The sequence below is a fragment of the Caretta caretta genome, chromosome 5, assembly GCF_965140235.1.
Source record: "Caretta caretta isolate rCarCar2 chromosome 5, rCarCar1.hap1, whole genome shotgun sequence".
In the NCBI taxonomy this organism is placed as follows: Eukaryota; Metazoa; Chordata; order Testudines; family Cheloniidae; genus Caretta; species Caretta caretta.
Genome location: NC_134210.1, coordinates 110,115,619 through 110,141,475, shown reverse-complemented (window position 1 = coordinate 110,141,475; position 25,857 = coordinate 110,115,619). Strand labels below are relative to the sequence as shown.

Here is a 25,857-nt window from a genome sequence, read left to right as displayed (position 1 = left end):
TAGTCGCCTATCTCAGTTGCCTCACCGCAACAGCAAGGTTACCCCAACGCCGCTTTCTCACCCTAATCAATTTGATTACAACGATCATGCACAGTCCACAAACATCCACCAGAACATGCTTACAACTTCTGGCGCGCATGGCTGCATTGACGTTCATCATAAAGTATGCCAGGCTACACATGAGATGCTTACAGGCCTGGCTTTGCACTGTCTACATAGCACACAAACATTCTCTCAACAGATGTCTCACTATGCCCCGCAGGGTAAAGGACTCGCTCACATGGTGGACACAATCACAAAACGTCTGCTCAGGTGTCCCCTTTCAACAGAAAGCTCTTACTACAGTGATCACTATGGACACCTCCCTTGTGGGATGGGGAGCTCATTTACGCGAAAACACAATCCAGGATCGCTGGTCTCCATCGGAATCCAACCTGCACATAAACATACTGGAATTAAGGGCTGTCAGAAATGCATACAAGCACTTCCTTCCTTTAATCCAAAACATGACCATCAAGATTCTTACAGACAATATAGCATTCATGTTTTATATAAACTGCTAATGGGGAGCACAATCATATCCTCTGTGCACAGAGGCAATACGCCTCTGGAACTGATGCATCACCAACAACATAGACGTTTCGGCATCTTACTTGCCAGGATGTCAGAACACAACAGTGGACCAGCTGAGCAGAGACTTCTCACAAATTCATGAGTGGAAGGTGGATCATGCAACTCTCACAGTCATATTCAACCTATGGGGGTTCTCCATTATAGATCTATTTGCAACAGCTCAGAACGCAAAGTGCCCACAATACTGCTCCAGAGCTGTACATGGATGCCACTCCTTGGGCAACGCTTTCCTCATAAAATAGGAAGCGCCGCTAATGTATGCATTCCCTCTGATTCCACTTTTGAGTCGGGTCATCACAAGATCAGGCAGGACAAATCCAGGGTTATTCTCATCACACCCACATGGCCCAGACAAACTTGGTTCCCAGACCTGAGACAGATGGCAGTGAAACCACTTCAAATCCTTTCAATGATACCTCACTTTCTGACTCAGGACGCATCCATCACCCCAACCTAGCCCTTCTCCAACTCAAGGACGGGTTACTCCATGGCTAATGGGTGTCAACAAAGACTCTTCTGAAGAGGTGAAAGACATACTATTGAACAGTTGCAGACTAAGCACACAGAAAACACACACAGAAGTGGACACAATTCTGCATTTGGTGCCATGATAAACATATTTCTTCACAGTTGGACCATTACCCAGGATCCTAGACTATATACTGGGCCTTAAAAAATCGGGGTTATCCAACTGCTCCATCAGAGTACACCATCACCTCATTCCACAACAAGGTGGACAGAGTCACTATCTTTGCTCACCCAACCACTAACCACTTTCTAAAAGGCATAGAAAACACACATCCCACACTAAAAGACCCAACTCCTATGTGGGATCTTAATCTTGTTCTCTGCAGTCTCATGGGGAAACAGTTTGAACCCCTAGCAACCTGTTCTCTGTTACTTATTCATGAAGGTGGCCTTCCTCATTGCTATCACTTTGGCAAGAAGGGTGGGAGAATTAGGTGCCCTAATGGCACATCCACCTTATGTCACATTTTTCAAAGATAAAATGATCTTACGGCCACATGCCAAATTCATACCCCAGGTAGCCTCTCCTTTTCACCTAAATCAACCCATATACTTACTTGTATTTTTCCCAAAACAGCATGTCGACCGCAGGAAGGCCTCATTTCACATGCTAGACATTTGCATAGCACTAGTTTTCTACCTAGAAAGGGCAAAAAGTTCAGAAAATAATCTTGACTATTTCTCTCTATCACAGAACATTCCAAGGGTCAAACCATTTTGAAACAGAGACTGTCTAAATGGATATCGGGCTGTATCCATTTGTGTTACCAAAACAGCCATCTACCAGCTCCGCTAGGAGTTTGCACACACTCCACCAGAGCGTTATCAACATTGGTGGCCTTTCTCAATAATGTACACATCACGGACATTTGCAAAGCAGCTACCTGGGCATCTGTCCATATCTTTACTAAACACTACATGTTATAATAGCAATCAGCTACAGACACTCAGTTTGGACTCATGATGCTATCTACCATCCCTGAACCAACTCCGAAGCCTCCCCTCCACTAAGGTGCCCTGCTCAATAGTCACCTAAAGTGGAGCACCCACAGGGACACTCCTCAGAGAAGAAGAGGTTACTCATCTTGTGCAGTAACTGAGGTTCTTTGAGATGGTTGTCCCTGTGGGTGCTCCACTACCCCTGTCCTCCCCTCTACTTTGGAATTTAACGCTGATCCTCTGGGGTAGAGAAGAAACTGGGGGGACGGTTGGCTGCGAACGCGAGGTAACAGCTCTGAGCAGCGCGAGATGCTCCTACAAATCTCCGATTACAAGCAGAGGGCACCAAAGCACTTAAAGTGGAGCACCCATGGGACAACCATCTCAAAGAACCTCAGTTACTGCACAAGGTGAGTAACCTTCTCATTTTTCTTGAAGGCAGACGTTAAGAGGACTGTATTAATTATGCCATACTTGTGCTACTTTTAAAGTTATTTGTAAATTAAAAACTCTTTAAACATCAGAATTAGCTGGAAATCAGTACCAAAAATAGCTCTTAAGAATATTAGTATTTCGAGGACTCGAAGCTGGTCATCCATACAGATAACCAAAGCCTCTTAGGTTGAACAGAATACTAACATTGAACAAACTAATGCTTTGCATAGAAGCATAATAAACCGTGACAATATTCTGACCTATAGTCCTCTGGTGAGGTCATACGTTAGAATGTTGGTTATTCTGTTCATTTGGCACCTGAAATAAAGTTGACATTGCTGGGCGCTATTGGGTGGTCAGCCCTTGAAAATTAATTCATTTTTTAGGCTCCTAAATAAAGACTTGGGGTGTGTATACAGTGCAGTTAGACACCCATGGCTGGCCCGTGCCTGCTGGCCCGTGCCGGCTTGCGAGGTGCAGGCTGCAGGGTGGTTTAATTGTGGTGAAGACATTCCAGTTCAGGCTGGAGCCCGAGCTGTAGGAACCTCCAACCTCACAGGATCCTAGTGCACTCCAGCCAAAGCCCAGATGTCTACGCTGCAATTAAATAGCTCCTCAGCCTGAGCCCTGTGAGCCCAAGTCAGCGGGCATGGAGCAGCCGCAGGTTTTTAATTGCAGTGTAGACAAACCATTAGGGGCCTAAGTTTGAAAATATAATTGAATTCATTTTCATTGTTTTCTTTGAAAAGCTGATTTGTTGTTTGAGAGGTGGAGGTTGGGGAAAGCAGATAAAAAGAGCAGTAGAAGTAGTGCTTCTGCTCTGAATCAGGGAAGTAATGGTAAGTGCCTGATGCATGTGTCAAAGAATCCTCTTACTAAGTGTTTTGTCAAACCTGTGGTTCCTTTCTTCATTTGATATCATGGAGCCTGATAACTATATCCATGGTTAATAAAGAAATAAAATCACTAGTTCAATAAGATTTTAGAATTCTTTTTCTAACATCGAAGTTTATCCTGGTGAAAACTTTAAAACAGATGCCTTCTGTCCCGCTTCCATTCTTCTCCCTCAAAAAAGAAAACAAAACAAAAACCAGTCAGGTTTAAATCAGTCAGACACTCCTCGTCTTTCACTGGTTCATTACTTTTCCAACTATATATTTTGCTTATTGAAGAGCTGTGGCCTGTGGCCATATCACCACAAGCTGTGATCTCAGATACAAAGAGCTAAGCACAGTCAGCCAGAATCAGCAATAGGATAGGGGACTACTAGGGAAAGCTTTGATATAGCAGGAAATGATATTGGTGATTCAGTGGATGGCACTCTTTCCTCTGAGCTATACAGAATGAATGGATGTGATATTAAAGGCCTTTATGTTGCTGAAGGTGCATTATTTAAGATGAGACTTAGACATAGTAAGTCCTGCCCATATGCGGTAATTACAGTTCCCCCGACCCTTTTTGGTGGAGTAAGGCACTCTAGACACCTGGTCATATTGTAACTTGGGGAAATTACATTCTGCCTTCCTATGTTTCCATCCTGCGTTTTCCTTTGAAATATTATTCTCTTCTTTCTGCTCTAAACTAGTATGCATTGTTGCAGTCTATTGTTAAACAGTTGCCACATTTCACCCCAAGAGATGGGTAAAATGATTACTTTGAAGCATTTGTACCATCAGTAAGCTTTGTAAAGGGCTTTGGTTTCTAGCTAGATGAAAGATGCTATGTAAATGTGAGATCGTTCATATTGGTGTCTAAATAAGGTCTTCCTTCTTCCTTGGCTGATTCTGTACTGAAGTCATAGTAGTGAAATTTGTGCTAACCCACTGATTTCCACAGCAAAAGATTGTGTCCAAAACATTTTTTGACGTGATTGAAGCGTGAAGCAGAATAGAAAACTGGGATGTGAGCAAGAACCAGTTTATTCCATCACACATCAGAATTAATTTCAAAGAGATTACAGAAAATTATGGGCAAAAAGACATTGTTTTGGTTCATTCCAGTGTTCAGGTCGGTCTTTAAAGGTTTTTTATTGTGGCAGCTTTAGCTTTCCTTCCAGCAGGACTGAATTTGTACTTTGGAAAATAGCATTCCTTCCTGAAATATGGTATTTCTTTCTGATGTTCCAGGATATTATTAACAGGATTTGCATCCTTTCACCCTTGAATCATTGGTTCGAATTGGACCTGTCTCAGCTGTGAGGAGGAAGAAGGATATTTATGTTTCAGCTGTCTAAGAAGCACACTGAAAAAATGCCCATTGTGTCCTTCCTCCCCAAGCCTGGCTGCTAAGTTTCTTAGGTTGCTGTGAAGTTTCACTTTCATGTGAAAGTAATTTTCAAATTGGCCCAGCTGCTTGGAAGCCATGCTGGGGGAGGGAAGCAGCAGAGGGGACTTGGTTTCTTAAGTTCAGCCGCCAGTGCTTCTCAAGCAGCTGAACTTCAAAGGAGAACTCTCCTTTCCTCCCATTCCTTTCAGCCTAGCTCACAGCTCTTCAGAAGTGGCTGAGCTGCTTTAAATTCTGAAAAGGTATCCCACAAACAAGGCATTCTGTGCTTCCAATTCAGTTGATGTAAACTGAAAACATTAGCAGGTGGACTTCAGAATTTTTCATTCTGGGGAGAGAGATGGCCACCTGCTTTCACTGCCTTTCCAGCTAAAATCTTTAGTATTTTTAAATGAGTGGAAAGAGGTCTATAAACTTTTGCCCTCTTCCTATTTAACCGTTTCACTTATGTAAAGGCTGTAGTGGGTTATGAGAGAGAAAGTTTAGATGATCATTCCATAGGTATTGATGCTGTAATGTCAGTGAAAAGGCCCTGCCAAACTGTAGACTCAGTCAAAAAGTACAACCACTCAATCAGAATTTTGCTTTCAGCAGTCAGTGTCCAAAGTTATAAATGTTATGATTTTCAGATGAGTACAAAAAATGTTAATGGGTCAACAATGTAAAAAAACATGCTACAAAACTAGATTATACTAAGACTAACACGGCTGCTACTCTGAAACCTGACATTTGGAATGTTATTTTTGGAAACAAAAGTGCTAGTATGATGCCTCAAAGCTTTAATAAATAGGAATTATGTGAGGAGAAAGGGAGGGAGAGGTTTGAGCTAACAGCCTATCCCACAGCAGCACCATTCATTCTGAAATTGTCTAATTAGTCACTAGTTTTAAAAGTGGCTTTGTTTTTGGTACTATCAAGAGGTTGATTTCCAGAACTGAAACATCTTTGCAACTATAGAGGGAGCTTTAATTTAAAATGGAAACATTGATGTGAACTTACTGAAGCATCATGTGGTAGCAATGTGTATTTGGTGCCTCTCATTTGAAAGCTTTCAAACTGCTTGTCAAACTAAAATTCAGGCATCTGTAGAGTTCACAATAATAGAAGATGGAATTTTGGCTAAAGACAGAGATGGACAAAACCACTATTCAAGAAAATGGGATCTTCACTGGCTACCCAGGTAGAAGGGACAGGCCCTTTGTTTCATCCAAAAAGTAGTATATAATCTGACAGACACATTATGTACCTGCCTAAATTAATCATTAACAGAGAGACCTATCAAACTGCCTTGAAAAAAAATTTTTTTTTGAGTTATTACATTTTGGATCAAATGGTCTAAATTATTCTGGGACATAATAATCCATGTTTATCCCTTCAAAAGTACTATAATGTTGCTTGAGTTTAAAACTGAAGTACCACTGACTTGTAAAATAATGGTTTTCATTTATGACACACACCTTGGGAATATGAACACATAAAAGTACAACCATTGGAAGCATTTAAAGATGTATTTGGAAATGCTGTGAGCTAAAACAAATTGCTTATCAATTAAAGCACTTTGTCAAATGAAGCAAACCATATTGGTTTTGGAAGTTAATTATGAATTTTATTATAAATTATAGAAGGGGTTTATCTTAACTTTAGAAACAGTTAAGTTGTTCTTTAATTTTATTATCTTTAATTTTAGCAAAATCACCTTTATCTACAGCAGTTACTTAGAGATCACTGAAACTGTGTTAATGTACTCTTAGTGGCACTATTCACATTGCACTATTTGTGAAAGTAAATATTTTAAAACTACTTAATCTGCTTTTTCAAGTACTTCTGCTGATGGTGACATTTTAAATAGTGGTGGAAATTTATTTTGTCCCTGTGATAATCTTTTGTGTGACAACATTCGTTATACAGGTGACTGTATAAAGCATGACAAAAATGTGCTTTTCAGAAAAGTATGGTTCTTTGTGCGTATTATTTTAAAATGTCCTCTGGATAAATAACGTTTTGATTAATTTAGCTATAGTAAGGTTCTAATCTGGTTGTTAGCATTCCATAGTGTGTCCCATTCTAAAAGTCTACACAGAAAATAGTTTTTCTGCATGATAATTTATCAGGCTGAATACAGCTGCTCTACATGAAATTTTACAATGGTTTGATATTTGTATGGGGTATAGCTCTATGTAATCCTACTAGATTTTCTCCAAAAGAATCTACATTAAGGATCAGTTCATTCTTTCTTTATTTACATACTTTAATGATAACATTTTTGCAAGTTAGGTATGTGAGGAAATATTTTCTAATAATGTTTTCTTTCCCATAACAGGATACAACTAGTATAGAAAAAATGTCAAACTGTTGTGAAGAAATGTAAGTACAACATAAAGACCTAATAGAGCTTAAAAACTGTATGTGTATGAAAGAAAACTGAAGGCACTGGTAATAGTTTTTTCATGCTATCATGTTTTTGCTTCTTTTCTGTAGCAGTGGTTCACTATTTTTATACTTGTTTTTATATAAAATAGCTACAGATTATTATTCTTCCCTGCCTACCTAAAGCAAGCAAAACTATATGTTGTCTCGAAAGCACAGATCAAAAGGCACTTGCTACTGTGTTGCTGACATGTATTTAATTGCTCCTGAGAATTTCCTCCCCTTCAGAAGTTGCCTGTAGTTGATTGACGACACAGATTCAGTTTCTCCTATCCAAAGTTAAATCTCAGCCGCATGTCATAATGAAAGAAAAGCTGTATTTGTGATGCTGGGACACAATTCATCAGAGTCCAGTAATGGATCCCCAGCCAATCTGTATTGTTCTAGCTGACTGAAGTGCACCATGGGAGTGCTGTCTTTCACTAATAATGCTGTCTTCTGTAGATCGAAGCCCCGAAAGCCATGGCAGCAGACCTTCTCAGAAGTTTTTGGCACTCGCTGGAAGATCCTGTGGTTTATTCCTTTCAGGCAGCGGCAACCACTGCGAATTCCCTACCACTTTGCCAATCATGTCTAAACAGATGGATAGTGGGCACAGATGGGTCCTCCATGCTGGAAGTGCGTTACCGGTTTTATGATAATAGAACTATGACAGTCTTCAAGTCAATTAAAATCCACCCACTAATCTTAGACATCATAATGTGCCCCAGGCTTTATTTTAATAGTGATCTTGATTCTGTTGTGGGATTAGTACTAGTTCTAAGTTTAAGGCATATTTACTTTCAAATTAGTTTTCCAGAGGGATTTCTTGTGTGTTTGAGGTTAATAACAAAAACATAAATGATTGAGATACGTTACCCAATTTTGTTTCGATACTGGATATTTTGATTTTTATTTTTTTTAAGGAAACACTGAAGTTTACATAGATTAATAGATTTCAAACAAAGTGTGTCATTCTGCATTTAATTTTTTAGTGTTTTTTATTAGTAGATTTATCTAGATTATGTACAGGTCTTTGTCTGCTAATTGTGTTTAAAATTTTCTAATGCCTTCTTTTATTTATGATGCATGATATTAATCATGCAGTACAGCACTGGAAAAAGGTGGTATTTTAACAGAAGCAGCCTTTTTCCTAAACTTTTTCCAGAAGTTTTTTTAAGATATAAAGGGAGATCTTGCATCTTATAGTCTCAGTTTTGTAAAAATGTAGTCTTAATACAATAGGTTATCATTGTCCCTGTGTCAGTAAAAGCTATGAGCTCAAACACTCTTGGGCAAACTATGCAGATATAAAGCATGTTTTTCCGTTTTCTCCACAAGGATTTCCTTGTAACTTGCAATAATTGCACATATAATCGATATGGTACGAATATTAGAGTACATACATTTAAAAAATGCAGGTTTAATCAGTCAATATAAAGTATCATGTATGAATATACAAAGTAGTATGTGGTCACTAAAGTTATACTTTACATTTTGTTTTGGTTAGTCACTACTAGAACTAGAATTAGGATTACTTTTCAGGTGTTTATGGAAATGGACAATGTGTATGGAAAGTACTTTTTAAGTATTTTATTTATATGTAAATATTGATGTTATAGATAAGCACTAATTTCTATGTAAACAGGGTGGTTGAACTGCACTAACTTCCTCTTCTGTGTATTGTGTGGACAGGAGACCATTTTGCTCTTTTTCTGGGATAGGAGGGTCGCTTCTTATTAGAAGTGGTTAACAAGAAATGTTAACCTTAAGATTAGAGCTGGTCAAATAGTAAACTGATGCACACATAGAAGTATTGCCTTTGTTTTGCTATGATTTAGAGTGTTGTGTTGTGTTTATTATTCATGTATGTCTCAGCAATTGTCAGGTATTTGTGAATCTTGAAGGTTTCATGAATTTTCACAAAGATAAAATTCATAGTTTGTGTTGCTCACTATTCTGCCGAAAAGGTTTATCATCCAGTCTAAGAGCAGAAACAGCAGGATGCATCTTAGGTGACTACCATACAACATGAATAACAAATAGTGAATAGTCAAAGCAAACAAGACATAAGCTGAAAATTATTCATCCAGGATATCTGGGATTTCTAGCATTCTGAGTGAAAGTTCCTTTCACTCTCTCTTTCACTGTTAGTTTCTCTGTAGAACAATCTTATGGCTGATGTTTAAATCAAAGTTCAAAATGTCCAAGAGGTGATGAAAATGTTGAGGTGGCCTTTGAAATTTACAAATGGGCACTGTATAAAGTAACTGCTGCATCTCCTTTAAGAAAAAGGAAGTCACCTACTGTATCCTCTGTGATACTCTGGATGGAAATTAAGTTGTTTTCATTCTGCTTAAACGTGTTTTACAAAACACACGTATATAAATACAGGGTTAGGATTTTTTTTTTTTTTTTTTACTTTTCTTGATAATGAATTAGCATAGTTTGCAGATTGTATCATTTAAATCAGTGTTTCTCAACTACCGGTCTGTAAAATGGCACCAGTCCCTGAGATCTGCCTGATACAGTTTAGGAAGGCAGCAAGCTGGTCCCTGGTATCAAAAAGCTTGAGAAACACTGATTTAAAGCACTGAAGCCTTTGATTAAAGAGAAGATCAACAAGTTTAAATGTCCTTGATTCACTCATTGTGGGATGTATATTTATTCCTTCTGGGTTTCTTACATCTTCCTTTCAGTTACTTAACTTTGGGTAAAGCACATTTGCAATACATAAATTGTTGCAGTATTGGACCATGAATTGTAAACAGTGTGTTTAAATTTGGTAAACTGTACCTATACATGAAATGATGAGAGCATGAAATCTTTAGAGACAAAAAATAGCAATTAGTCTAAATCTAATATTCTGTAAATATATTCCAAATAAGAGGAAATAACTAGGTTGTGACCTTATCCTAAAATGACACGGATCTTGAGTTAAACAGAAACAAAGTCTGAATGTATATACTGTAAACTGTACATATGTATACACATATGCATATCTGCAGTTTACAAGCTATCCAATTTGGTTGATTAGCAGGTGTGTTTGCCTAGTATGTACTGATTTAGGACTCTGGCCGGTTGGGCTAGTGGTGAAGCTGACATATAGTCAAGTCTTAGGGAGAGCCTTTCATCTCTTGTTCCCCAAGTGCCCTCTTTTGGCCAAGTCATGCAATGACATTAGCTCTTGTATTAGAGAAGAGATGATGTCCCTGCAGTTATGGTTCATAGATTGCTGAGGCCTCATACTCAGACAATGGTGATTTGGAGACATAACTGTTGAGGAGAATGGAAAAAATACACCCAAAGTACGTGGTTTGTAGAAATCTATATTCTTGTGGCTCTAGCATATATCCCAAATACAAAAGCACTGTTGTCTTGCCTCGGCTCAGATAAAAATGAAATATGTCAGACCTTTTAGAAATCCTCAGAATAGGTCTGTGGTTTCTATAACTATACTCTCTTTGTCAAGTGAAGCAAAATATAGGTTGCATAACCCAATCCTGACATTCCTTTTGAGCAATGTGTTGTACATTAAAGTTCAAAAATAAAGCATCAGAGTTACTGTTGCTGAAATACCAGATACTCATTCTCATGTTATGTGATACACTCTTAAGTTTTGTCTGTTGACTGTTATGTGAGAATGGTAATGCCAAAGTGCAGAGGTTCTCAAACTTTTTCACAGTGATGGACTTCCTTGTAGCCCTTTCCCTTTTCAGCCTCTGAATCCCATTCCCACACCTTGCCCACAGCAACTATAATGTTCAGTTATACAGAATGATAATATTAGGACAATAATGAGTGATCTGCTTCATTTTTTACCCCATTTTGCGTTTCTGCTGTTTATTTCTATAAAATCTTCAAATTTTGTGGGGCCCAATTTGAGACATCTTTAAAGGGGTTGATTTTCAGAAAGTGTTGAGTTTCCATCTTTTGAAAATCAAGCCTCTTCAATGTGTCTGAAGTTAGGCACCCAAAATCAATTGTCTTCTTTGAAAATTTAGGGCAAGAGCATTCTCATATTATTCACTTATTAAAGCAGTTGTTCTGAAATTGTGATCTCCAGAGCTGCTTCTCTCACAGATGTAAAGGATCTTCTAGCAGTAATGTTAGTAACACTTCTCTCTGTAGCTGTAGCCCCGTATTTGGGGCTCTGGTGGTTCAGATGATATATTTGACCACCTAATCTTAAAAAAAACCAACACAAACACACAAAAAAAACCCTATTCGTATTATAGCCCATGTAGCTAGTTTTATTCACTTCTATCAGCTGCCTGTTTCTTTGGTGTCAATTCAATTCTGATTAAATTTGTGGATGATATCAAAATTGGAAGAGGGACAGAACCACATTTCAAAGTAGCCTGGAGAGAGTAGAACGGTACTGTATACTAGCTGCTATTTATTTTCTTGCATTTGTTCCCTTTTTGTTGTATTGCGACTTTGGTCAGGTTTTAATATTAATCTGCTCTATTACTCTTTTGTAAGGCTTGTCTACACAGGGAAGTTAATTCAGATTAAAGTAGGGTTTTATTAATTTTATGCAGAGTAGTTATTTGTTTCATTCCCTGTGTGAATTATTAATCTATAATGAGTGTCTACACAGGAGGTTATTTAGGAATAGCAACTCCAGAATAACTCCTCATATAGACAAGCTATAAAGTCATAAACCTTGTGAATACGAACAGTACTAAGGGATTGCCTATTAATAAGTACACATGTAATTGACTGTTGTAGATATATTAGCTATGAGACAATAATAGCTATATTTACTGCAGCATATAAATGGAAATCCAAGCTCTGAGAGTGCTCTGGAAATATTTTGTTTCCTTTTTAGCAACGGGATGTTGTGATGTAGTAGAAGTATGACATCAGAAGGGTTGGTTGGAGTCTGGACAGTAAGGCATTTGGAACATTAACATCTTTTGCCGTGAGCTAGTGGTTTCAAGTTGCACTTAAGACATCTGAGCTACCAGCATGGGCATTTTGAAACTAAATGGAAGAAAGATTCCTAGTTAAATGTTGGCCAACAGTATACCTTTGGTGCTGGGCATTTAAATGAGTGAGCCACATCACAATAATTTCTCTGTAAATGTTACTAAAAACAGTTCTGGCTGGCAGTGAAGTTAAGAAATATTCTCTTTTCACTCTTGGGTATGACTTATTACTAATCAGGTTTGCATTTCACTGAAGAAACAGGCAACTGATAGACATGACTAAGAATCGCTACAAAGGATGTAAAACGACGGGTGCCGATGTAAGAACGTGGATGGTTGGACAGACTTTGCAGTAGGAAAACTCCTGTGCATCTTGGATCTTATAAGAGGATGAATGGGGGAGAAAGATTTATATCCAACAAAAAGGAAGTTAGGATGGCTCCAAAAGAGTTGTTTGTTTCAGCTTTTCTAAACTGAACAAGATGCAAACAGCAGGAACTATACAATTTATATGTACGTTGTATCCCTCTTTTCCATTCATCACCTTATAATATTTGACACAGAACTCTTTAAAAAGCACATCCTGTGCTGCCCAGTTTTATTCAGTAAATATGCAAAAGATATTTTTCTTCAGTAATGAGCAAATAGTTGTTGCAGTTTGTATTGTAGCAAACCTCTAGTTATCTATGTAAGGAGCCTTGATCATGAAGATGGTATCTGAGCATCATTGCTACGGAGAATTTGCTGTAATAAGTCAGTGAAACATTAGTTACGTAAATGGCTTCACTAGTTCACAGCAAAACTTATGCTTATTTTATAAGTTGTATATAATCTGCCAGCCTTTCTGGCATCAATACAACAATAGCAGACTTTTCTGTCATGTAGAAGATACATCATATCATTTAACATGTCTATGATTTCTATACCCTTCCTTTCCCCAAACTTGATTTTACTGCCAACCACAAATAATAAGAGACCACTGTAGCTTTCTTTAACTAACCAACTGTATTACAAGACAGAGCTAACAAACAGTGCTTATAATTAGTCCTGAGCCCAGTTTTCCAACTGGATATAACATCCCCCTACTAAAAAGACTAACTGATCTGTTCCAAATATGGTGAAGTATTGACCTCCTGCGAAATAAGTCACTTCTTCCACATATATATGGCATAAGAGCTATGTCTCATATCCCACTGAGGATAAATAATATTACTTAATCTGCATTAAAATAGTTACAATTTAAACTATTGTGAAATAAACACCTAAGTGTACCTCAGTGATATCCAATACTGAAAGATACAAGAGTAGTGTGAAGTAGTGCGTATCCCACCTCTTGCCTTGTTATGTATAATGGAATAATCAACTAATTAATTGCTTTACCAAGGCTTATAACAAGTTCCTGTTTCACCCATACTTCTGCCACTGAGAGAACAGAAATGTTGATTTAATTTTCTGAGAACCAAAATTATTGTTCTGCATTTGTCCTTCAAACCAGTTAGTATCAGTCTTTTTCGATCACCAGGCCATCATACCTTATACTACATTCTGTAGCCAAGAGTTTGCTACTAAAAAGCAATTTGACCAAACACTCCATCTATCCACAGGCTCTCAGTGAAAGGTGTCTTCATGGGTCAGACCTACAAACATCTCAGGGGTTGTCTCTTCAGCTCAGCCAACCATCTCTGGTCTGGATTTTTCTTTTCCAAATCACTGTCGATCAGAACAGGAAGCTATTGTGCCACCCTCTTTAGCTTCTTCACTGCTTCTCTTATGCACACTGCTGCATTCTAGGCCTCAGGTCACTATTCCCATGTGCATCAGGTTAGTAGTCAGAATCCATGATGAGAAGAGCACAAAAACTTGCTTCACCACATTACCCCAATCCTCCTGTCCCACTGCTGCCTTCGGATTCCACGTGTGCCAAGCTGACAGCAACAAAGTATAGGCAGCCCCATGGTGTCTAGTGCTCCTCAAAAGACCATTTGGAGGCCTCCTGAAACTGTAGGGTCCAGATCCTGGTGTATTAGTTCATGCCTGATTTTGGGCAGCTTTGTATTGCTGAGTAAATTTGCCTAACTGAATTGTCTGTCAGTATTAATGACATATGTAAACTTTTTATTTGGGAAGGAGGCATCTGTGTCCAAATACAACTGCCATACAACACTTGAGTTTTCGGAAGTGCTAAGTACCCACATTTCCAGTTGAAGCCTATGGAAGATACAGGTGTTTGACTTCTCTGAAAATGAAGACACCATTGCCTTGCAGTCCTGCTCTGCATCTAGTAACCTTTCTGGTCACTTTTACATTTAAACAGCATACTGCAGCATACTAAGTATGCATGGTAAGGATGAGTGTGGTATGAAAATGAAAACCTTTGCAGAGAGTGCTTAAGTCACTAGGTTTGAAGTTTCCTTGTGAGGGACTAACTCATTATCTGACAACAGGGGATCTGAACTTTGAGGGCTCACCTGATTATGATGTAGTTTGGTCCCATCTATGCAGACAAGTCATACTGTGTTATAACATTATTCTACAACATAAGAATTTTGCTGGTATAGATAGGCCCAGCTCAGTCCTTCTGCTCCCGAGCACCCTGTGGCTGAGAGCACCTTGGTTACAGTCCCCCAGTCATGTGAACACCACCACTGACTAGCTGTAGCTACAGGCATGCTAGGCTCTCTTTGGCAAAAGGAAAAGTCACTGTGCTTTGACAGCCTGAGAAGATGTAGGATATATTTTTATTTTTAGATCTCAATCTCTCCAGTTACATTTCTTTTATTCTATTGTGGTGCAACTGTAAATACATATTTATGTGTCTTCTAGGATTGGGAGCAAGGGGGTTAATTACTTAAAATCCTCAGGTATGTAATCCCCAGTTGGTTCTGTGTAAGCAAACATGCAGAAAAGCTGTCATACTCTTTTGTGGATTCTGAGCTAGTGTTGAAATAACGAGGAGTACTTGTGGCACCTTAGAGATGAACAAATTTATTTGGGCATAAGCTTTCGTGGGCTAAAACCCACTTCATCGGATACATGCAGTGGAAAATACAGTAGGAAGATATATATATATATATATATATATATATATATATATACACACACAGAGAACATGAAAAAATAGGTAATGTCATACCAACTGTAACAAGACCAATCAGTTAAGGTGGGCTATTATCAGCAGGGAAAAAAAATCTTTTGTAGTGATAATCAGGATGGCCCATTTCGAACAGTTGACAAGAAGGTGTGAGTAACAGTGGGGGAAAAATTAGCATGGGGAAATAGTTTTTACTTTGTGTAATGACCCATCCACTCCCAGTCTTTATTCAAGCCTAATTTAATGGTGTCTAGTTTGCAAATTAATTCCAATTTTGCAGTTTCTTGTTGGAGTCTGTTTTTGAAGTTTTTTTTTGTTGGAGAATTGCAACTTTTAGGTCTGAAATTGAGTGACCAGGAAGGTTGAAGTTTCTCCAACTGGTTTTTGAATGTTATAATTCTTGATGTCTGATTTGTGTCCGTTTATTCTTTTGCATAGAGACTGTCTAGTTCGGCCAGTGTACATGGCAGAGGGGCATTGCTGGCAGAGGATGGCATATATCACATTGGTAGATGTGCAGGTGTACGAGCCTCTGATAGTGTGGCTGATGTGATTAGGCCTTGTGGTGGTGTCCCCTGAATAGATATGTGGGCAGAGTTGGCACCGGGCTTTGTTGCAAGGATGGGTTCCTGGGTTAGTGTTTTTGTTGTGTGGTTGCTGGTGAGTATTTGCTTCAGGTTGAGGGGTTGTCTGTAAGTGAGGACTGGCCTGTTTCCCAAGGTATGTGAGAGTGAGGGGTTGTTCTTCAGGATAGGGCTTTTTCATGATGTAGTAAGACACAGCAGGAACTAACTGTTCATCTTCAGCATTGTTTTTGACACACACACATAATATTCAAGTTATTTTTAAACTGTGTGTGCCTGAAGTCAGTATTTCCTGACAAAATGTACTGTACGCAGTGTCCTGGTACTACTATAGTAGCATTCAGTAACGGGAGATCCTGACTGTTGCACCAAAGAAGAAACTTTTATGGTTTGTTCCACTTGGGAGACTTATGTTCTCACATACATATGCTTTGTAAATTTAGATTTAATCTCAGTCCGACCAGTTTCTGTTTATCAAAATTCTGTATCCAGACTTTATTGGCATAGTTGATTTCAAATGTTCATTATGGATGGTTTTGTAATTATGCCAGATAGTAAAGTATGTTTTTGCCATTTAATTGAATTATTCTAACACAATTCAGTTAATTCACAGGGTAATTCAACAAACTGGGATTTTGAGAGCAAATTACGTGGCACTGATCTCAGTCACTTAAATTCTTCCTTATGCACAATGTAAAAGATTTATTTCATCCATGTTACACTGACACACTTTATTCTATCATTTAAAAAATTATAGGACTGGAAGGGATCTCAAGAGGTCCTCTAGTCCAGTCCCCTGCACTCATGTTTGTTGGAATCCTTTTGTCTGCGAGAGGCAGTGGGAATTGAAGCCTATGATGTAGATGGTTTGCAATGTCCCATGTGACTGAATAGTCCAATCCGAGATTTGCATGATCTTTGGCAGTTATTGCAAGTGTATGTATCTTGCTTGCTTCCTATGGGGTCTTTTTCTCTTCAAGCTGTAGGAGGCAGCTTCTGTCAAGGGCTTTGATACCCTGATGGAGATGATGGTGCCACTTGTTACGATCACTTGCCAAGATTTCCCATTGGTCAGGATCAATTCCAAATTCCTTCCTATCTTGCTTGCATGTGCCTTTATAGCAAAGCTTGGGACATCCTGTTGTTCTTGTTCCCTCTGATAGCTCCCCGTATAGCATGTCCTTGAGTATGTGTCAGTCTTCCAACCTATTCAGGTGGCCCAGCCAGCGCAGTCATCTTTGCTTGAGCAGGGCTGTCACACATGGTAAGTTTGCCCTTCGAAGAACCTCTGCATTGGTGACTTTTTCCTGCCATTTAGTGTTGAGTATGTGGGGTAAACAACATAGGTGGAAACCATTTAATCTTGTCTCCAGATGAGCATAAGTTATCCATGTTTCCCCACCATACCTGAGAGTGCTGAGGACGCAACTTGGTACATTAGCATTTTGGTCTTGATGATAAGCTTTGAGTTGTTCCATGCTCTTTTAATTAGTCTGCTAAAGGTGGTGGCACCGTTTCCAATGTGAACATTTAGCTCTTCATCCAGTGAGAGGTTGGTGGTCACTGTAGAACCTAAATAGCTGAACTTTTGGACTACTTCTAGCTGGTTTGCATTTAATGTAATTGAAAGGTCTTGTGGAGCCCCTTTTCCTAATACAACCATTTTCTTGATGCTGATGGTAAAAGCAAATGCCTGACGGGCACTTGAAAGGTGGTCCATGAGTTATTGTAGCAGATCTTCATTGTGGGCGATGAGGGCAACAGCATCTGCAAATAGAAGTTCCCTGATTAGCACTTTTTGTCTTTGGTCTTTGACTTAAGTTGGGACAGGTTGAAGAGTTTCCCATCTGATCTTGTGTGGAGATACTCTCCATCTTTCATGTCCTTAAACAAAGTTCAAGAGTACTGAGAAGAAGATTCCAAAGAGTGTAGGGGCAAGAACACATCCTTGCTTTACTCCACTTTTCATCTAAGAGCTGCCCGAAGTGGACCCATCAAACTGGACGGTTGCTCTCATGTTGTTGTGGAATGAACGTATAAGACTTAACAGGGTTGGCGGCATCCTATGTTTTCTAGTATTGCAAATGAGTATTGGCACTCATTGTAGGACTAAATGTTATCTAGACCATCCCTGACAGGTGTTTGTCTAACCTGCTCTTAAAAATATCTAATGATGGAGATTGTACAACCTCCCTAGGCAATTTATTCCAGTGCTTAACCACCCTGACAGTTAGGAAGTTTTTCCCAATGTCCAACCTAAACCTCCCTTGCTGCAATTTAAGCCCATTGCTTCTTGTCCTATCAGCATTTAAGAAAAACAATTTTTCTCCCTCCTCCTTGTAACATTTTATGTACTTGAAAACTGTTATCATATCCCCTCTGTCTTCTCTTTTCCAGACTAAATAAACCCAATTTTTTCAATCATCCCTCATAGATCATATTTTTAGACCTTTAATCATTTTTCTTACTCTTCTCTGGACTTTCTACAGTTTATCCATATCTTTCCTGAAATGTTGTCCCCAGAGCTGGACACAATACTCAAGTTGAGGCCTAATCAGTGTGGAATAGAGTGGAAGAACTACTTCTCATATCTTGCTTACAACTCTCCTTCTAATACATCCCGGAATGATGTTTGCCTTTTTTTTTTTTTTTTTGCAACAGTATTACACTGTTGACTCATTTAGCTTGTGGTCCACTATGATGACCAGATCTCTTTCCACAGTACTCCTTCCTAGGCAGTCATTTCCCATTTTGTATTTGTGCAACTGATTGTTCCTTTCTAAGTGGAATACTTTGCATTTTTCCTTATTCAGTTTTATCATATTTACTTCAGACCATTTCTCCAGTTTGTCCAGATCATTTTGAATTATAATCCTATCCTCCAAACCACTTGCAACCCCTCCCTGCTTGGTATCATCCGCAAACTTTATAAGTGTACTCTCTATGCCATTATCTAAATCATTGATGAAGATATTGAACACAACCGGACCCAAAACTGATCCCGAGGGGACCCCACTCATTATGCCCTTCCAGCATGACTGTGAACCACTGATAACTACTCTCTGGGAACAGTTTTCCAACTAGTTATACACCCACCTTTATAGTAGCTCCATTGAGGTTGCATTTCCCTAGTTTGTTTTTGGGAAGGACATGTGAGACAATATCAAAAGCTTTACTAAAGTCAAGATATACCATGTCTACTGCTTCCCCCCTATCCACAAGGCTTGTTACCCTGTCAAAGAAAGCTATCTGGTTTCTTTGACATGATTTGTTCTTGACAAATCCATGCTGACTATTACTTATCACCTTATTATTTTCTCAATGTTTAAAAACTAACTGCTTAATTGTTTGCTCCATTATCTTTCCAGGTTCAGAAGTTAAGCTGGCTGGTCTGTAATTCCCCAGGTTGTTCTTATTTCCCTTTTTATAGATGGGCACTATATTTGCCCTTTTCCAATCCTCTGGAATCTTTCCCGTCTTCATGACTTTTCAAAGATAATCGCTAATGGCTGAGATATCTCCTCAGTTAGCTCCTTAAGTATTCTAGGATGCATTTCATCAGATCCTGGTTAGACCTGAAGACATCTTAACTTGTCTAAGTAATTTTTAACTTGTTCTTTCCCTATTTCAGCCTCTGATCCTACCTCATTTTCACTTGCATTCACTAGACGTCCAATCACCACCAACCTTCTTTGTGAAAACCGGAACAAAGAAGTCATTAAGCACCTCTGCCATTTCCACATTTTGAGTCTTCCTCTTGCTTCTAATGTATTTGTAAAATGTTTTCTTGTTACCCTTTACGTCTCTAACTAGTTTGATCTCCTTTTGTGCTTGGCCTTTCTAATTTTGTCCCTACATACTTGTGTTATTTGTTTATATTCATACTTTGTAATTTGACCTAGTTTCCACTTTTTGTAGGACTCTCTTTTTTGATTTTTAGATCATTGAATATCTCCTGGTTGAGCCAGGGTAGTCTCTTGCATACTTCCCATCTTTCCTATGAAGCAGGAAATGTATCCACCTCATCTAGGCAAGCGTTACAGTTTTCAGAGTGGATTGGGATAGAAGCAGAAGAGGAACTGGTTGCTAAAGGGCTATAATTTTGTAAAGCATGCAGACTGCTCATATTGTTCTCTGCAAAATCTCTGAAAGCTTAACAAAAAATTCCAGATATGTGGAAGAAATTGCCATCTGTGTAGCTTTAGCCAATGATACTGTTACTGGCCACTATTTTCTCTCTCTTCGCCAATAAAACACAGATCTGATCTGTTTAGAAATCCATCTAAAAATGATGGAAAGTCATACATAATGTTAAATCAGACAATTCATGAACTAATAAGGAATATTTACTTCAGTTAGCAGGAGGTAACAAATGCATGTTCAGAACGACACCAGGCAGACAATCAAAGCAAAGCATGGTTAAACTTGTTCAAAGTGAAACCACGAAAAGTAATCAATTTCCCTGTTGAATATAGATACACTATTAGGCTTTGAAATTATTATAAAAACATTTTGTAACTGAAAAAATACAACAGTGAAACGACTTCTGTCTTCACAGATTGAATTAATCAAATTATCAAAGTAATCTGTCTGAAAATACACCGATTATAGATCACTTCAGTACTGTTCAAAGATATATGAAAACCAAATGAAATGCAATAGATGCCTCATCTGTATGTTGTTTATATCAAAATAGTATTGTCATTGTAGACAATATACTGTAAATCAAGCACCTTATGTTTACTTTTTGTGTCTGTAGTTCAGGTTGAAGATAGTTAAGAGTGCAGAATACATGCTGGCAGTTGTCCCCTGCCTTTATAAAGGGGAAAATAGTCATTTCTCTTGGATTAAGGCTAATTATGATCTGGACTGGTCAAAATGGTAAGATCTCAAAACCTTTTTGGCATCAGGGGATGCTACTGTTTATATTTAAAAAAAAAAAATTTGTGGAGAGTGCTGCTGGACAATTACAAGAGCTGCCTTCAAAGCCCAAATCAGCCATTTTGTTCTGTTATGCCTTTATCACATCCTGGATATTTTTAAAAGCATCATCTTCCAAAACACTACTAAAAACTAGCACAACGTAGCTGAGCATTTCAGACAATAAGAGCCTGATTCCGACAATAAGAGCCTACTTTGAAGCACATGAGTAGTCCCTTGCTGAACTAGAACCTGAGGTTCAAAATCTGCTCTGTTGCTCCCATTAACTTCAGTAGAGTTCCACCTGTATACCTCTGAAGTATAATTTGGACCTAAAGTAGAATATACACTTCACAAGGTATACAGGAAGTCTGAGGCAAACTTCATGATATGTGCACATTTGTGGGAAAAATCAATATTTTTCTGAATTTACGTAAACTGATTTTCCCAGGTCTGCAAGACTGAAGATTATATAGATACTCTGTCTCCTTAACGGTTTTCAACCCAAGTGCCATAATAAAATATATTCTGTAGCAAACTATATCAAATTTTGTAAGTCACTTAATCTGCATGGTGGTGGTTTTTATTGTTTTGTTCTCTATTTTACCTTGACTGTTTACTATTACTTTAATACTGTTTACATTAGACATGTTGAGAATGACTAGTGCTGAAGTTTAGCAAAAGAAATACATAAATAATTAATGTATGATGTGTGAGGTGAATGGGAGAACGGTACCAAAACAGGGACACTTGCTCTGGTATTCTTTTTATAAAAATCAAAACGTGAAATGTGTATCCACTTCATAAATAATGATTTGTATTCATTTTGATGATTGTTTCATTTGTGTAATATTTCTATTTTTCTTTCCAGAACGATTTAAGTTAAATTGTGGATATTTTTATTTGTATTTATGTGTATTATGTACTGTATTTTTAGAAATTTTATTTTTAAATAAAAATAAAAAATTCTCAGTTTTTCCTCCTCTGGCCATCATTTAAAAATCAGTTTACAGTTTAAATTGCTGCGTTATTTATTTATTTATTTTGCTGTAAATACCTTGCTAATGTTTTCTCAGTCTGTTTCAGATTTGCATCATATTTATTTGCTTTAACAATTCTGCATGTAAAACATGTTTCTATGTTGGTATGATCCAAAAATGAACAGGAGTAGAGAAAGTATTATCTATTCTTATTGCCTCCATTATGGCTAAATTTGCTTTTATTTATTCTGCAGTGCATCTAACCTTGTTCCCTCTCTCATAACCCTCTTTCCTGCAGTAGCAAGGTCTTAGGAGTACCATTCTTAGAATATTGTTTTTTTTTCTTTTGTACTGCTTAAATGGGCCTGATTTTGCAGCCATGCCCTGTGCATAATTTTCATTGATGTCACAGAGTTCCAGATACAGAGAAGTTGCATATTTTGTTCTGTTATAAAATAGATATTGGCTGTGGAAGCATTGTGAGGCAAAAAGTCCATAAATATTAGACTTACCACGTCTAAGGAACTGTGGGCCTGTACAATCCAGCATCGTTCACGAAGCCTGGTTTTACAAAAGGACACCATCTTGATTAATGTGCCTTCTAGTTGATGGGAATGGCAACAGTTCTGCCATCCAGGTGAGAGGTGAGATATGGTAATGGCTACACAAGGATATGGGGAGGAAAGGGGAAAAAAAAATAAAGTTGTTAAGTAAAATGTGGATGGGAAGAAATTGAATCCTGAAACAAACTAGATTTAACAGTAGACAGAGCCATAGTGGAGATGGGAGAGGGGAAATTGCTCATTCCAACTCCTAGGATGGTTCCACAGCAAGAATCATGAGTAAAAGAAAAAGGGTGATTGTCGGATATTCAAGGAAATTATTAAAATGGCTGAGTTGTGGTACTTCATGAGTAATGGCTTACTACTTGATAATGTTTCATGACACAAGACTTGCTTGTTCTATTTCAAACCAAAAACCTGATTGTTTTATTAATAATAATTAATAAAATCACTTTTATAATGATCCTTCCACAAAAGCATAAAACCACCTTCTAATATTCTATATTGTTTGTATATTCCAGAGAAAACAATTCCTACTTATTGCTAGTAATGTCAGTTTTTTCTTGTCTGGAGTTTTACTGGGCTCTTTCCCCATGTAATAATTTCAAATCTGGTTGATCTCTACTACTTTATTTTAGTATTTTATAAATTAGAAACAAATGAATCATGTTTGTCTCTCTCCTTTCTGATATGTGGAAACAGACCTTTTGCCACTTTTCTATTTAAAAAAAAAAAGAAGAATATATATGCTGCAATATTTGGAATGCTTAAAGCTTTTTGAAAGATTTCTAGATATGTCTAGTCCTTTTATGAATGAAATGAAACAAAGTATTCAATAATACTTGGAGGCTGTAAATTGTTTGAGGGGCTGCCAGGTAGTACAGATGAACAAATGCATGCAAACCCTGCTGTAGGCTGACCAATTACCCATCGAAGCAGCAATTATATTAGTGTACAAGGGCAATTGGAGGGAAAATTGGACTCTGTGGACATCCAGCTGAGTAAACAGGCTTGAGGAAGGATGAAGGATGTGTTAGTTTGAATAAAATACAGCTCAGCTCATTTAAAAAAAAAAAAACAGACCAGAACTTCTATCAGTCACAGCACATTCTTTGTATGTCCTCTAGTTTCACAATATTTTTCTCATTAGACTTCCCTTCTCAAAAATACTCCCTTTACCAAAGCATTAGTTTGAGATCAGACACATTCTGAAATAGACTTTGTATGCAGTCAACCAAAATCTTGTGTTTCAGAAATATAGAACTGTACATAATTGAAATGAACAGGTGCTGTTGAGAAATAATGATTATTTCAAGCCCCAGTATTATAGTTTATCCCCAAATATAGCATTCAACAAGATGTTGATGATGATATGGATAGGATATGCTGCACAGATTCTATTTTTAATAACCTGAGGCTAACATTTGCGTGTGTCCTTGGCCCAAATCCCCACCTGCACAGTGTTGAATTCCAATTGTCTTTTCCTTGCTTCCAAGTGGTGTAAGTATATAGTTTGTGATCTATATAAATGTAAAGTATGATTATTCCTTCTTTATAACAGCAACAGGTATTGAATAGAAGGATGGTCCCGTAGTGTTCAAGTGCTAGCCTGGGACTTGAGAGACCTGGGATCAATTCCCTCCTCTGCCACAGAATTCTCATATGACTCTGGGCAAGTCCCTTAGGCCTAGATTCACAAATGTGTTTAGGCACCTAACTCAGCTAATTTCAAAGGGAATTAGGCGCCTAAGTAACTCTGTGAATCTGGGCCTTAGTCTCGGAGCTTCAGTTCCCCATTTGTAAAAATGGGGATAAATAGTACTTCTCTCCTTCACAGGGTGTTATGTGGGTAAGATTATGAGGTGCTCAGATTCTACAGTAATGAGGGCTAAATAAAAACCTTTGGTAAGCGTAATTTAGTTCTACAGATTACTGTGGAGATTTTAATTGATATTAGGATGGGGCTTGAGTTTAGGAGATTTGCGTGCGCCGTGAGCTGGCAATCTTTGACACCTGGCATCAATTACAATATTGTGATAAATACCAAAATTATGGGGACAAATCATTACTGTGACATAGGAAAAAGGGCTATCTGTGTCATAGTGTTCTCACAAGTTTAGAGTGAATGAAGCTGAATAATTAAAATGTCATGACTGTTCCATATTGTGGGGTGGGGGGGAGGTGGACAGACCCTGAGCTGGTGTAAATTGTCATAGCTCCATTGGCATCAATATCATGATACAAAGTTTCTTGGGTAGGAGAGAGGGGAAATAGTGGAGACTTTAAAGAAAGCTTACTCCTTAATATTTGACCACTCTTTTGACTTCAAGTTTCCAATGGAGTAGGTCACAAAATGTTTGCCAGTGTCCGCTTTCTACTGTTGCTTTCTTACAGAGCTGTTTGTCATTTTGGAGGGAGTGGTGTTAGACCACATCTGTACACTACCTCTCCCTGTTCCTCCTCATATTTTAAATTTTTTAATTTGTGTTGGTTTTGTGTGTCTTCTAATAGGAAACCATAGAAACTATGGGATACACGTGTCATTTTACTTAAGCGTATAATGTCTGCAAACTCTGTCATTTATCTGTGCCCTGGGGGAGCCAAGGCTCAGGGCCACATCTAATGGTCCAAAGAGCAAAAGGATACGTAGATAACTTTTTTCAAAGCATTTTCATATCAATATGATTTGGTCATATGTTTAGTTATGGCTCATTAATTGATTTTCTCACACATATTATATTTTGTTTGCCATATTTAAACCAGTATCAAAGCGAGTTTACAGGTAGAGGGCTCACACATTAATTCTGGATGACAACATTTTGTAGTCTCATCCCATGAAAGCAAGAAGGCTTAATTCTTCACTGGTTAAAGAGACTTGGAGTAGAAAAAGAATGGCAAGATCAACTATTCTCCATTCCTTTGGCTGGCAGCTACATTTAACGAGGCATGCTTGTCATGCATGTGATTTCCATGACAAAACTGGCTTTTAGAGATTTGTCATAAATCATGGTCTTTTTCACCCTGGTCTGCCCGTTATCAAGAAAAACTCCTTCATGAAGTTTTATCCATTTTTCTCGCTTTGGTGTTTTACTTCCTTTATATGTTAGTAGGCCACTAATAGCAGCTCTTTAGCATTATTTAACATTTTTCTTGCTTATGGGAACTTGTCCAACTGATTATAGCTAGTTGGATTGTCAGAGGGGATTGCTAATATCTATGTTATTTACTTAGGGAGAGATTTTTCCAAAGAGCTCAGTGTTGGCCTACTTGTGCTCCCATTGAAGTAATTGTTAGGAAAACAGTGAATGTTTTTGAAAATACTACCCTTGTATTTTTATTTTTTTAAAACAATTTTAAATTACTTGAAACCATCAAATTATGCACGTAACCAGCCTATGGGAACATGTGTTGTGTCCTTGTTACCCTTTTCTTTCCTCTTTCCCTCCTTCAACGTATTGTTATATCCACTTGTCTCTTATGTGTCAGGATTGGGACCTCGTGTTTAGGAGCTGCCACAAAGAGCTTCCAGTCTAATTTATGACAAGATCTAACTAGTCGTCG

At 38.0% G+C, this 25,857-nt stretch overlaps 1 protein-coding gene and 1 long non-coding RNA gene across 8 annotated transcripts in view; one reads left to right on the top strand and one right to left on the bottom strand.

Annotated features, from left to right (window-relative positions):
* The window catches only part of ZDHHC21 (zDHHC palmitoyltransferase 21), a 68,132-nt gene extending 46,407 nt beyond the window's left edge, over positions 1–21,725 (top strand). For all 7 annotated transcript variants that reach the window (XM_075128788.1, XM_048850322.2, XM_075128790.1 and 4 more), the window contains 2 exons: positions 7,139–7,182; positions 7,690–21,725. In XM_075128788.1, coding sequence (XP_074984889.1) covers positions 7,139–7,182; positions 7,690–7,822 — 177 coding nt within the window. In that variant the 3' untranslated portion in view covers positions 7,823–21,725. The remainder of the gene's footprint in view (positions 1–7,138; positions 7,183–7,689) is intronic.
* LOC142072213 (uncharacterized) overlaps positions 2,545–25,857 on the bottom strand; it is a 46,322-nt gene continuing 23,009 nt past the window's right edge. Inside the window, exons 2-3 of the long non-coding RNA XR_012668624.1 lie at positions 22,246–22,394; positions 2,545–3,600 (exon numbers count right to left, since the gene is read on the bottom strand). This is a non-coding gene — a long non-coding RNA (uncharacterized LOC142072213). The remainder of the gene's footprint in view (positions 3,601–22,245; positions 22,395–25,857) is intronic.